Genomic DNA, 14,663 nt, shown 5'->3' on the forward strand with positions numbered 1-14,663 from the left:
TTTGGTAAATGTCATAAAGCCTTCGACTTCTTTACTTTGTATACTTAATTCACAGTGTAATTCATTGAAACTTCAGTAGCTAAAATCTATGAAACTTGACTGATTTTGAATATTTGTGCTTGTTATATTTTGGGATAATTGGGCTTTGCAAAGAAACCTGGTCCGAATGTCTGAAATCCGCCGTTTAGGACAGTGACAAAGCACCACTGAAATCAGTGTTGCTCTGTTCTACCAGTGTGTCTTGTTCACTGCAGCAGTATTTCTGACTTCCGCTGGGCCCTGTGTCTGTCCTTGGCAATAACGTTGTGCAGACTTTGATTTGATTGCTGCTTCCTGACCTAGAAAAAGGAAATTCGAATGGAGGCAGTTTGCGTTTAGCAGTGTCTCGTTATGTGTAGGGGCTTATGGTGAGAATCAAAGCCCGGGCCTTTACCAAGTCTGTGATTGCCTCCAAAAGTTTGCGTGGTAGAACAAGTATGTTACTACTGGGTATTAAATTCTGAGTGTGTCTGCAGTTACACGTGATGGCTGTCAGCGTTAATATTACCACATTTTGCTTAGTAAATGAAGTCAGTTTGCATGGCTCCCATGCAGTGTGAAACCGGAAATGGACCTGTTTTAGAAAAAACAATGCAAGACATCTGTCAGCATTTCTGATAATGTTGCCTTATGCATTTTGTGCAATAAACTTTGAATAAATTTAGGAACTGAAATCTAGACAGTGTAATTTGTGTTGCAGCTTCGAGCGATAGTCTTCTAATCAAGGGAAATTACTGGGTGTAGTGACAAATATTGAAAGCTCAATGAAGAGTCTTTCCTGCGTGAGCATTATTGAGTCATTGTAATATACAGCTTTTAAATACAAGCCAATGTTGACATAGTCAACAACAAATGAATAAATGTTGATATTAAAGTCCTGAAGCAACTCCTACACATCAATGTTTCTAACGCACAGCATCCCTTCAAATCGGAGTCTTTGGCCTGTGTTTCCACTAACAGTCACCAAGGATTTATCCCATTGTATCTTAAACAGCACTTTAATGTGACGTTTTTCTTTGTGTCATCCTTCAGCCATGTCAGTGGGAACAAAATAGGCTGGGAAAAAACAGGAACCCAGTCAGAAAATCAAACGCGTGGAGAGCTGGGAGACCAAACCAAGGTAACTCCTTAAATCCCAAACATCACAATGTATGATTTTGTAGTAAAGATTTACAGCAAACTGTGAGTAGAATTTTCAGTATTGATCTGTAGGATTTAGTGTAAACTTCTGCATATTTTTGCAAATTCAAAACAACAGCTTTTAAGTACAATTAAGAAGTTTTCCAAGGAATACCATAACGTATACATACACAGTCCCATCCTTAGATACTGCTATCCACAATTTTCACTAAGGAGTATATAGCAGTGTCCATGAGGTCAGACTTCATGTCATACCACCAGCAGTGTAGCTAGAACAGCAACAATGCACATTTCAGTGTTACACAAGTAGTAAAGCTCACCTGAGGAGCAGAAGTCCTTCATAGCTGCCCAGTGTGAATTTCACATTGTACATACTAAAGTAGCTCTGTGGGAGAGAGTTAGAATGCATTGATACTTAGCTAAGCAAGGATGGGATAACTAAACCCTTCATAAAGACTTAACACTATCCTATTTAATTTCTGGAAGATTTAAAGTGATTCTCAGATGTATGATGGCCTGTGTTCCAGGTTTGAACCATATTTGGGAAGAACATTTGTAGTTAATATCACGGTGTCTCTGATGGAGCTGTATGCCAACTGTTGATTTTGTGTCAAGGAAACCCGATCACTGTTCCTTACACTGTAGACAAACAGAACATTTTCCCTATACCTTTGGCATAGAAATTTCAGTAAACTTGGGCTTGGTTCTTAAAATACCCAGCTGATGATTTCATCCATCGGTGGTTGTTATTTTTGCAGACTGCGCCCCGTACAATAACTGCATTTGCCTGCAGATTAGTCACCATATGCAAATGCTTATTTGACCTGCTACATTCCTTTCTTCTTCTCTGTATTACGGGCCACATGTGAAGCCCGGTGTGTCCCTGTTGCAGCCCAGCCTGTGTGCTGCACAACCTGATCGATGTCTTGTGGAGCAGGGGAGCAGCCAGGGCAGTGGTGGGGTCTCGCCTGAGTTGAGTGATGGGCAGGTGGGACATGGTGCACGGTGTGCCTGGCTGCCTGTCTTCGTACATGCAGAACTAGGGTCTGTGCAAGCAAGTGATTGAACTTCCCAGTAGGTGCGTGCATACAGTCCAGTTTCAATCCATCCAATTTAGTGTAGCAATGCTTGTGAGTTTTACTGGCCTGTTTTTGTTTAATATCAAGCCACTTCTTCAGCCTTCCGGAGAAAGACAGCTGTGTCTGTTGAGCATGACAAGGAGGATTATGACTACATTTTGTAGATGAACTCATTTCCTAGAGATGTTTATATTCATGATTTAAAAAAAAGTGAACTTCTGAGGTAATTTACGGTGCTGAAAATCTAGCACAGATCAGATGGGTACAGCAATCCTGACACTCCTTTCACTTGACTTAGATGTCAAAAACTCCTTGCTCGTAGTTGTCTCACTGTGTGATTATACATGACAAAGGGATGCACACCTCGCCTGGGTACACGTATATTGCTAAAGAAAAGAGAATTACTTTCAACTGTGGTAGTTCCTCAGCTTAGGAGTTTGCATATCGCTGGAGCAGATTCAGGAGGAACCTGGGTAGTGCAGATGGGGAAAGCATTGCTGTCGTGGGGGTTTTTTGTCTTTTCCCTCTGTGCCCCCAGTAGTTGGCAGTTCTGTAAACTTCTCCTTGTGATCCAGTGTCACTGACTTTTAGTTGTTGGGATGGTAGAAGACAGGGATGAAAATCTTTAACCGGATGAAGAAATATTTGATAATACCATACAAATTTAATAGAGCTGTGAGAGCTCACATGTTTATACAAGCATTCTTTATTAGAATATTATGTTAGAAGGGTTCTCCTTTACAGGTTTTAACTGTTTGTTCTGTATGTTTTCATTTTATAAATAAAATGAAGTCTGGATTGCCAACTCTGAAATACAGTCTTTCAGTATTGTGGACTTAAAATGGAATCTGAAAATAATGTTGCCTCTGATATTTTGCTAGATCATGTTTTTTACTACTTCCTATAGAAGGCTTTTGGCATTTCTGTGGAGGTTTTTTGGTTTTTACATGCAGGTTTGTATTTTTCGTAAGAGCTTGAAGTGAACAACCTGAGCTTGTTTGGGCCTATTTTATATGTTACTTGTTCTGTGGGATTTCAAGGCATCAGCCATTTCTGCTTCAGCTTTGCTTTTAAAGTCTTACAAAGCATGTGAAATTTTCTGCACGAATGGTGAAGGTACTCCTGTATGATGTGTATCATCAAGTGAGTCAATTACATTTCAGTCTGAAAAGATTGTACTATCACTGTAGTAGTTCATAGACATGATACTAGTTTGACTTTTAAGCTAGAAACAGCTTTTGGTTTTGAAGACAAGGATTTTTAAGAACTCTGGGGATTTTTGGTGTTATCTGTAAGAGATTCAGCATAAACACAAAAGGCTTATTTACCAGAAGGTTTGTAGCGTATTTTATGTGTCTTTTTTTTTTTGGTATAAATTTGTGAACTGCGTTTCTAGAACTGTAATAAATTGCCTCTTTCATCTTGGAGTCAGAAAATGTTGCCATTTCCTCTTATGATCTTTTCAGAAAAAGGAATTTTGTTTAAAAAAAAAATTACACGGCTTTTGAGTTCAGCCACTGTATATTTTAAATGTCTTTAGATTGAACTATGTAGCTTTTCCTGCTTCGTTTTGAGATGCAAACTGAGAAGGGATGCATCAGTGGGGCCTAGAAAAATGACAGACTTTTTTGACTGTCAGTTCACCCATTTAATTGGTAGTGTCTTAGAAACACTTAGTGAAGAGGTCATTCATGTTTCATTAAAAGGTCATCAGTCCCTCTTCTGTATTGTGCGCTTAAAAATTAAATAGTAATTACTGTTGCTTAATAAGTTAAAGCTTTACCGTAGTATCTCTTTTTCCAGTACCTTAGTTCTGCCAGCAAACCATAGCTAAAAGTTTACATTTTCTGACAACCTTTGAGCCAGCTTTGGATACTCTGTTCTCTGTACTGATACTAGGTGATGTGAAGGCTGACTGTTTCCATTGTGGGTATAGAAGGAAATTTGCTGTTTCTCTTAGTTGATCTCCTGGTATGCTTCCGTACACACTCAAAAGCATTTTATTTTGTGTGTTCTGTTACAGGCGGAAGGTTCCTCTAGTGCTTCTTCAGGAAGCCAGGCAGCTGATGTCAAAGGGAATCAAAGCAGTAATCCACAAATCCCGTGCCTATTGTCAATGCCCACCAGAAACCACATGGATATTACTACCCCTCCATTACCTCCTGTAGCACCTGAAGTATTAAGAGTGGCAGAACATAGGCACAAGAAGGGGTTAATGTATCCCTACATCTTTCATGTCCTAACCAAGGTAGGATATTTAAGAAGGCTGTGTTGTGAAATAATGACTCTGGAAAGAAAACTGCTCTTGCATTTCTGACTAGAGAGTATCATACATTTACATCCTTTATGTTTTGGTCCATTTTTAGTGCTTCTAACACATTTTCCCCCCCCATTTTCTAACCACTGATCTGATCTGGTACATTGTTCCAAGAAATATGAGATGACTGATTAGAAGTGTTTACTTAGAAAATTAATCATTTTTCCTGAAAGAAAAATATCCTGTAGGTGTTTTTATATCTCTACGCATGCGTATATGTCTATTGGTGTGTGTGTATGTATGTGTGTTTGTGTTTTTTGTATAGAATCCATTTCCATCTAGAAACTCCTGTATATGTGCCTTGGTGTTGATGCCAAGTCTTTCCTATGTTCAAAAATACTTACATTGTTTTCCGTCATAACCTGATCCTCCCATCCCTAGTAGCCAGCTCTGGCAGAAACAAGCAGCAAGAAGAAATCCTAAAATGTAATTTGGGATAAACTCAACGGCATTCTGAATTTTTGTTGATTTTAGTTTGGTGGAACATGATGGCTTTGGGTGGTTTTTTTGGTTTGGCTATTTTATGTGCTAGCCTTCAGATCCCGGGTAAGCCACAAGCATTTTTGCACAGCCCAGGACTTTGTCTGCTCAGTTTGTCCAGTAAAAAAAAAATCTACCTGAATTGCCACAAAAGGACACCTTGAAAAGCAACGAGAGAGCTTTATAGCCAGTAGCAGTGCTAACCTGCTCCACGGTGTCTGGAAGCTGCTGCTTGTTGAACCAGGAAGGAGCCAGAGCAGTGGTGTTCCTGCACAGCTCTGTATTTGACTCAGTCTAGTCTCAAAAGAAGTTTGTTGTTCCTTGTAAGTACAAACAGATGAGTCCCAGACGAGACAACTTTAATTGTCCTCCTCCTTAGTGCTCAAAGCACTTTGCAGTGGTTTTTGTACCACTTTTGTTGCTTGGGAGAAGAGACCAACCCCCACCTCACTCCATCCCCCTTTCAGGGAGTTGCCGAGAGCCTCCTCTTCTCCAGCCTCAACCCCTCCAGGTCCCTCAGCTGCTCCTCCGTGCATTGTGCTCCAGACCCTGCCCCAGCTCTGTTGCCCTACTCTGGACACACTCCAGCCCCTCAATGTCCTGCTTGGAGAGAGGGACCAAAACTGAACCCAGGATTTGAAGCATGGCCTCACCAGTGTGCAGTACAGAGGGACGATTCCTGCCCTGGTTCTCATGCTGTTTCAGATCCTTGCACCAAAAAGTCAGGCCGGTGTTATCTGAATGTTTCTTAAAATAACCACCTGAAGCCTAGATTGGCTTCGAGTGTTTTTTGACTGTCTAGAAGTGCATTGCTGTGTTTTCATGAGTACTGTTTCACTCCCAAAAGTGTTCACATCCAGATGTGAACATCAGTGTTTAGGTAATCCTCACCTGCAGATAGTCCAGACAGAAAAGAAGGTGTGTTATGGAGAAGGAAGAGAGCAGTGGGGATGATCAGAGACTAGAGACATGTTGGAGGAAAGCAAGTAGAACGTGGGGTAGTCCTCCTCTGCCTGAGATGCACATCACCTCTGAATCACATTTCTCTTGGTTTGGTGGGATTTATGTTAGAGCCGGACTGAGTTACCATGTGCACCTAAATACTTTGTTCCCTATAACATGTCATATTTTTCTGCTTTCTTCCATGCCAAAGGGTGAAATCAAAATTGCCGTTTCTATAGAAGATGAAGCCAACAAAGACCTGCCTCCTGCTGCTCTCCTTTATAGGCCAGTTCGTCAGTATGTTTACGGAGTCCTGTTTAGTTTGGCAGAAAGCAGAAAGAAAACGGAAAGACTTGCTTTTAGGAAGAACAGACTTCCACCAGAATGTACGTACTGTAGACTCCGTTCTTCATTTCTCTTCCTTTTCCTGTGTTTTCATACCCATTGCACTGTGATTTGAATGAGAATGGTGTGACTTGGTTTAAATCTGCGGAAGTCAGGTGTGATGTAAGTAAAGGTAGACCTAGGTGAGAACAGGCTAAATTTCGATCCTTTCGCTTCGTCAGGAGGATGAATGTTAATCATCTTGATATTAATCTGGAAGTTGTCTTTTTAAGTCTTATGCTTCCAGGAATGACTGTCACTGCAGAATATTCAACCTCGTCATCCTAGAGTGTTTCTCATAATGAAATGCACAGAGAGCAGTGATTGAACTTTACCGTAGCACCTTATAAAGGTTAAAGGAATGCCAAAGCATTAACTGCATGGCAGCAGCAGAAGTGTTTATATATAGGAGCCTGCTGTCACTAGACTAAATTTAAGAATCAGATATTTAGAATGTATGAAAACGTCACTCACAGTCTTCATGTGTGAAAGGACAAAAATAAGAATCAGTTGTAAAGTTTATGTTCATTCCCTTTTCTCTTCCTTTTCTAAATTGTGAAACGTTTTTGTGCATTCCTAGTGAAGATGATTTTTTTCCAATGATGTTTGAAAAACTTTATCTTAGCCAGTTATTTTGTGGGAATTAATGTCTACCCTGTGTGAATAATATCTCAGCATATGTATTGTTACAACCTTCTTAATTCATTAAACTCATACAACGTGGCAGTATTTCAGGTTACAGGGTTATTTCAGGATTAAAATAGTGATGTTATTTGCAGTATTCGTTTATCCTCCTCAGACTTCTGTTCTTAACAGCATACTACAGCTGAGTGCTGGAGGTCTGCTTCATTTTTGAGAATGATTTTACCTTGTGCTCTGTAGGCTACTGGGGAAACACATATAATCTCTGTTTTCTCTTAATTTATACTGGTTTTCAGTGGTGTGTTCTCAGTGGAGGCTGAAAACCGTACTGACTTGGTTTATAGAATCATAGAATCATCCGGTTGGAAGAGACCTTTTAAGATCACCAAGTCCAACTGTTCACCCTGCACTGCCAGGGTCCCTAAACCACGTCCCTCAGCACCACACCCACGTCTCTTAAACTCCTCCAGGGATGGGGACTCCACCACCTCCCTGAGCAGCCTGTTCCAATGCTCCACAACCCTCTCTGTAAAGAAGTTCATCCTGATACCTAACCTAGATCTGCCCTGGCACAACTTGGGGCCATTTCCCTGTGCACAGGCACCTAACAACCCCCCTGCTGCCTCGACAGGGGAGGAAAAGCCTGTGAGAAACCCTGTCCCTCATTTGTTACTTGGGAGAAGAGCCTGCGAAGACACTTGAGCAAGCTCATACCTCTTAACCCACATCTACTTAGCCTTATTTGTATAGCTCTCTCCAGCTTCCTTTCACGTAGTTGTAGCGAGCAGTAAGGTCTCCCCTCAGCCTCCTGTTCTCCAGGCTAAACATCCGCAGCTCCCTCAGCTGCTCTTCATAAGACTTCCAGGAGCTGCAGCAGATCTTGCTTCAGGACACATTCAGCTACAGACCTACTTCTATCTTAGGACTGACCATGCTCTTAAACAATAAAAAAACCCCAAACATTTGAACGTCTGCCCCAAAGCTAGTTGCTTCACTGCGGAGCTGACAGTGCTCATACAGAGGAATTTGAGCTAAGGAGCGTGAAAGGACTATGTTGCAGGAACATGTTTATTTTGGTCACCTTTCTTACAAAGTAGCAAGAATTGGGCAGGCTGTGCAGAATGTAAAGGAGGAGTGTCTGAAGTGGCAAGAGCAGATTTCTCAGATTGGTGAGTCAGGCTCGTGAGCCCTCGATGACTTTTCTGAGGACCCAGCCTGTAATGAAACGATGCTGATTCCCCTTCAGTGTCCTAATTTTTTTGCTGCTCTCAAAAATGAGTAAATTCTGAAACAGTGATTTTAGTGATTTTTTTTTCTGAGTGATTTGAGAATGAAGAGATGTTAAGAGAATTAAGATACTAATTTCTGAAGAAATGCGTATTGTTCTGAAGATCTATGTAAAGCAGTAGTGAATATATTCGTATCTAAAGTCCTGTTGCCTTTGTTGTGCGAACTATAACACTGGCAACGTAATAATTATGCATGAATAATCTGCAAGGATATTGCACACAAGGTGTATAGGAGGCTATGGAAAATAGGTAATAAACTAGCATGCCAGTATTATTGCTAAGTATATAGACAGCAAGGTAATGAATCTTTCATAAACTGGATGACTTCCTGTGTTTTAAATCACTGTTATATTTATGTAATTGAAAAACCAATAAAGCCCGACAGATCTTTTGGAGGAGGTAGTCAGTGAGGTTCTTCAGTGAGAATTGTCTTCTGAGCAGTGCCTTTCCTGTACGTGTCCTCATGTCTGCTCTGCTCCCAGAGGATATGAAAAGCTGAATCACAAAGTTCTTGATTATGCTTTTACTGCCAAGGGCACAGCTTTAGCTGCGCTGCCCTTCTTCTGAGGGGATAGAAACCAAGTGTCTGACTTGCTCTTCTTTTCAAGCTCTGAAACAGGTTATTTCTGGTGTTGAGATGAATACACAGGTATAGATGAAACCATCTGCCCTTTCCACTCTCTGGAAAAAGGCACAACACATACAAGCTGTCGTAACTCCTGGCTGGATCTGAAGGTTGATTATTTTAGGCCTAGCCACCTTGTGAGGTACTGTTCTCCACCAAGGATGTGTTAGCTGGTGCTGTTTCTGCCAAAGGACAGCTGTGGCTTGGAAAGAAGCCCTTTTGCAAAATCAAGCTTAGCTCAAGCCATGCTGTCAGTAAAGATTATTAAGTTAAAAATGAGGTTTGATTAATCTCCATTAGCAGGCTTATCTTCTAGTGGTATCAGGAACTCACACCTCACGTTCAGTTCATGAAAAAAACACAGAAGAGCAATGAGGGCTGTTAACAGACAGCACGAGCACAGGGGATGCTGTTGCTAATGACTTTAGAGCCTTTATAAGCATTCAAGTGCTCATCAAGCAGATGATTACACTCATGCAGACTGGTCTGACCCTTTTTACTGGGATTGACCTTAACGTGTCGCGAGAGCAGTGTTCAAAGCAGAACTCAGAGTATTGTGCAGTTGCTTTGAGTATTCAAATCTGCTGATCAACAGTAGGAGGAAGTTGAGTATGAAAAACAGTGTAATTAGCACTGTGATGTGTCTGAACACACTGATCCTGAATGTTCGCTGTCTTCAGGGTAGACATTGCTTATCTCCAAGTGGGAGTCCTGGGAGGAAAACAAACTGTTCCTCTGAGGACAGAGATCCTCACTTACTGAGGAAGACTGGTTTTGGCAGCAGTCCCAGTGCAGAGTTGTCAAAGGTGAGACAATGCCCTGGAGAAATAAGTGGATGTGGACAAGTCCTGGATCTGTTAGTTAAATGCTGAATTTGGGGGAGCAGTGGTACAGTGGCTTGTCAACTGAAAGGGCTGTAATGTCTCACCCCACGTTCCGGGACAATACCGTTTGCCAGTGACATTCATATTAAACCATTCTGCAAAAAGCTTGGTTACATTTCCCATAATAACCATTGTTTCACGAAATTTTGAAGCCAAGGTGGCTCTACAGTGTGACCTGACAGGCAGCATGTTACTGAAGACAGTATGTTTGAAGAGCAATCTGAGGTGGTCTTCCTGTGGCCTCACGGTGGGTGGAAGTCACCATCCCCAGATTGAAAGCTTTGAACCAAATGTGAGAGTTGAAACACAGGACTGTAGACAGGGAACATACACATGACATGTTCCCTGCTTTCAAGCTTGAGGTCTCTCTATGTGCAATACACGTGAAAGGAACAACAGTGAAACATTTGTGTTCGATACAGCTGTGATTCCTTGCTGTCCTCTGCTGTCCAGAAGTCATAGAAGCTGAGGAAGTGGCCGTCTGAGGGTCCTTAACTGCGGTGTGCACATAGTTTGCATCTGCTTACCTCTGGAGGGGCATCCAAACCAGGAACCCAAGTGTAGCTGGGAATATTGCCTTTGAAAGGCTGAAGGAAAGAAAAACAGAACTCCAGAACACAAGCAACTATTTCATGTCAGCTGTCAGCAGTTTGGGGTGTTTTACTGCTGCCAAACAGCTTAAACTGGTCTGCATAGTAGCCTCATGGTGTTTCCTGTCTGTTTGCTGAGAGAATGAAAAAGTTTTGGTCTAAAAGTATCTCTTGCATCTGAGACCTAGAGCAATTAAACAAGTCTTTGAAAGCCAACAAAAAATACACTCTTTTTTTTGTTCATGTTTACTGTCCCAGGCCTAAACACATGGTGACGAACCTGCACAACTGATGGAGTAGCTCTGCTGGCTGTTAAAGCCTGTCCTACATAGCTTATAAAAACTGGTAGCACCCAAAATAGAACGTGATTTTGTAGTGAGGCTACTATCTAAATATATCGGAATATTTATTTTCACTGCTGCATGTTGTCTTTCTGAAATTTACCCTGAGCTTTGTCAAATGTAGCTATGACACTCGACTAGTTTTCTTCCAGAAGAGCTTGAGAGTGCTTTGGGGTGTGCTGGGTCTTCTGGTTTTGATCCCGGTCGTCACCCCTGCTGTGGATTGCCTGCCCTAACTATAAAAGCACTTGCAAAGCCGCTGTCTGATTGCTGAAGGGAACTTGGTAGCCGAAAGGGCTGCCTGGCACCAGTCATACTCTCCTCTTGACCTGTAACAGAGATTTCCAGCAGAAAGAGCAAGTCTGTGCTCCCACAAGTGAATCTCCGGGCTGTAACCTGACTATTCACTAACAAGCTCCTTGAGTCTTTCCACACTGCATAACTGGGCTCGGAGTTAAGAAGGGAGCAGGCACATTTTGAGCTGGATCAGACCTGGGGTCATTCCAAGGCCAAAGGTATCATCTCTCAGGCTTGACTTTACTTTTTTTTTCTTTTTTTTTTGTTAAAACCTTTTGTTCAAATGTAAAAAGAGTAATACAGAGTTGAACAGCTGTTGTTTTGAGGTGGATGAAAGGGAGCTTAGCAGACCCAGAAACACTAACCTCTTAATAGAAAGCAGCACGGCAAATTGAAAGGCTTATGTGAAGTAATGTTTCATAGAATTTTTAGACAAAAAAAACCCAAATCCACCCGTATTTGAGATCTCATTTCATTGCAGTAGTCAAACAACTACAAACACGTACAAGTTTTAAATCTAATTTGAATAAAATCACTGTGATCATATATGCCACGTATGAAGTATATTTGTATTGATGCGCTATTTTTATTTATTACTATATATTTGGCAGTGTAATCCAGAACTCTGGTACCTATTGCAGTCTCAAAGTGATGATTTATGGATCAAAATCTCTTTGCCTACAAAGTTGTAAATTTATGCTGCTTTTTAACTCAGAGTGTTGTCTTTCACCTGTTGCCATTCTGCAGTTTCACCCGTGATAATTAAAGAATGGGCTGCTTACAAAGGAAAGTCTCCTCAGACCCCTGAGCTGGTGGAAGCGCTTGCGTTCAGGGAATGGACCTGTCCTAATCTGAAGAAGCTGTGGCTGGGAAAAGCGGTGGAAGACAAGAACCGGAGGATGAGGGCGTTTTTGGCCTGTATGAGATCAGATACACCAGCAATGCTCAATCCAACTAATGTGCCCACTCATCTTATGGTGCTCTGTTGTGTGCTAAGGTCAGTGCTGCCTTACGGTGAAGCAGAACAAAGGAGAGGTGGCACTGCGTAACTCCCTGACTTATTTAACTTTGTATCAAACCATGAGTATTGGAAGTGTTAATTCACATTTGCAATGTCACTAGAAGGAGTTTGTTTTGATTTTGGATACTGCTGCTGTGAGTCTTAAAAGCATTCTTTGTCTTTAACATTTCTTTCTTCAGTCTCTAGAGGACTGAAGGGAGGAGGAAGGAAAATCTTGTGTTGCAAAGAGGCCACTGAAGCATTCGGATTTGTTTACTCTTACAACACTCTAGGCTTCAACTTACTAAAAGTAACATTTGGGGTCTCATAAGCTGTGTTGGGTGAAGTTGTAAAGCAAAAGAGAGTTCCTCATAGAGCGGCTCCATAGCAGCTCGTCAGGCTGCAAAGTTCACGTGACTGACACTGCCTGAGCTGTGTTAGATTCCCTGCCTTAGAGTTGCTCATCTAGTTGAGGTGATGATAACCAGCAGTTGCACTATTCTGTACTTCAGCTTTTCAAAGAGAAAGTCAAGGTCCAGAATACTTCCCTGATGAATTTTTTGATTGAAAATTGACTGAGGAACGGAGAGCTGCTTACCTTTTGGGGAAGGGGTGGTGATCTGAGTCTCCTCGTTTCATTTGGACAACGTGTTTCTCTACTGTGACATGTGGCATATATAAATTGTTATTCATTAAGAAGTGATGAGCATAAAATTTACCAACTAGATAATTTCTGAATAATATGTTATCTGGTAAACACATTCAGAAAGTCCTTTTCCAATTAGTCTTTTTTTTCTAAAGACCATTAATCTTTGGTTTATTTTTAGATGTATTAGTATCCACTGATACTATACTGATGTTCTAAATTCTGTTCTGGCAGCCTGTCCTCCTTCACTGGAAGCAGGGTTTGTACAACCGATTAACAGCTGGTAGCTCTTCCATAAGAATTGAAACAAAATTAAACCTCAAATCTGTTTAGTGTTTTGGCCTTCTTAACTATTCAAGTCTGGATAATAAAAAAGATTTTTATGTCGTTGCATTCTGATCATATAAAATACCACTTGATTTACCTGTGGAAGGAAACTTCGGAATAAATACGGGCTTCCTCTGCAGGTATATGGTACAGTGGCCGGGCGTTCGTATACTTCGTCGCCAGGAACTTGATGCTTTTCTTGCCCAAGCATTGTCTCCAAAGCTCTATGAACCTGACCAGCTTCAGGAACTCAAGGTAATTCTTAACTATAGCTTCCATAATTTAAGAGATTTATTCCCAGCTGATCCATGTCATTAACTGTAGCAGGTGATGTGTATGTGCCTGTCTCACTAAAAGACTTGGATAGGTACCTCTACTTCCCAAAATATTAATCTTAGTATTTTAAAGTGCTGCAAAGATTGATAATCAGTTCTGTGCCACTGATTGGATAGGAGACTAAAATCGTAAACATATTCTACACTGCAGAGCCTTTTCTCACAACTTCTTAAGTAGTTCGGAAGTTTGAAACAAATGTGCTTTCATTGAAAAGATAAGAAAAACAAGACTTCTTTCTTATGTGGCTGTTTTTAAGTACTAACTGGGGATTTTTTCGTGATTCAGCATTCAAAGTATTTTTGCAGCTAAGTGTAGAAATGGAAGGTCTTGAATAATCTTGAATGGAATAATGCTGGAAAGAATAGGGAAAACAGTTCATTAATACTTACAGAATTGCAGAAATAATTATTCTGAGGATTTAAAAAGTTAAGATCTCAAAGTTTCTATTTTTTTCTGATACGGTAGTGGAATATGGAGTAAATACTGCCAGCTATCTGCTCAAGGTGTTGAGTGTGGTATCCCTATTGTCAGTACAGAATGCCTGTCAGTCTGTGCAACATCGTCTTACTCTGGGGGATTTCTCCCTTCAACCTCCATAAAACCACAGTGAAATTTCCTCTTCCAGCCTTTGAGCTAAAATGTGTAAGCTTTTACCTTGTTTGCTCTTCAGAATTTGTTCAGAACCTGCTGTGAAGCTCTTGGAATAAAATGGTAGAATTTAGTCTTTTTTTTTTTTCTAAGCAAACATTTCTCTGAATGGAGATAATTTTAGATACCTTTTTCTGCATAGTGTGTCTTAAATTCAGTAGTGTATTTGACAAACAGAAGCTATAGCAAGTGTTAGGAGGTATAGGGAATGCACAGCTGGTAGTGATCCATCTCACCTCCTGTCTGTGTTGCTGATCAATCTAGCAAAGGAGGCGAGATGCTGATCACCTCTTTATCATGCAACCTCATGTTGCAGAAGTCTTTTTGGATAGTCTTTCAGGCACTGTAGGGCTCAGTCAGGAAAGTCTCCTGATCCATTCCGCTCGTAGCAGTGCCTGGATACGTGCTGGCCTTAGTTAAACCAGCCAGGAGGAGGAGGTGCTTGTTTCCCAGGTTTGTTCCTATTCACAGGTTGAGGGGCACGGACGAGCAGCAATCCTAGCACTGCTTTTCTCAGAAGAACTAGTGACTCAGCTCAGCAGATTTCAGCTGTTAGGCTTTTGTAAGGAATATTTTGCCACTAATACCAAGCCTACAAGAGCATTCTCAAACCAGCAGATGACTGTTTCTTATCTGTAGGAGACGAGCAGAACCTGG

The 14,663-nt window shown here is 41.2% G+C and overlaps 1 protein-coding gene across 2 annotated transcripts in view; it reads left to right on the forward strand.

The window, feature by feature from the left end:
- FAM120A (family with sequence similarity 120A) overlaps positions 1–14,663 on the forward strand; it is a 45,914-nt gene that overhangs the window by 16,315 nt on the left and 14,936 nt on the right. For both annotated transcript variants that reach the window (XM_010137087.1, XM_010137088.1), the window contains exons 7-11: positions 1,072–1,159; positions 4,282–4,506; positions 6,209–6,383; positions 11,797–12,046; positions 13,163–13,277. In XM_010137087.1, the coding sequence (XP_010135389.1) occupies positions 1,072–1,159; positions 4,282–4,506; positions 6,209–6,383; positions 11,797–12,046; positions 13,163–13,277 (853 nt within the window). The remainder of the gene's footprint in view (positions 1–1,071; positions 1,160–4,281; positions 4,507–6,208; positions 6,384–11,796; positions 12,047–13,162; positions 13,278–14,663) is intronic.

The sequence above is a fragment of the Buceros rhinoceros genome, unplaced genomic scaffold (assembly GCF_000710305.1).
Source record: "Buceros rhinoceros silvestris isolate BGI_N320 unplaced genomic scaffold, ASM71030v1 scaffold5075, whole genome shotgun sequence".
NCBI lineage: Eukaryota > Metazoa > Chordata > Aves > Bucerotiformes > Bucerotidae > Buceros > Buceros rhinoceros.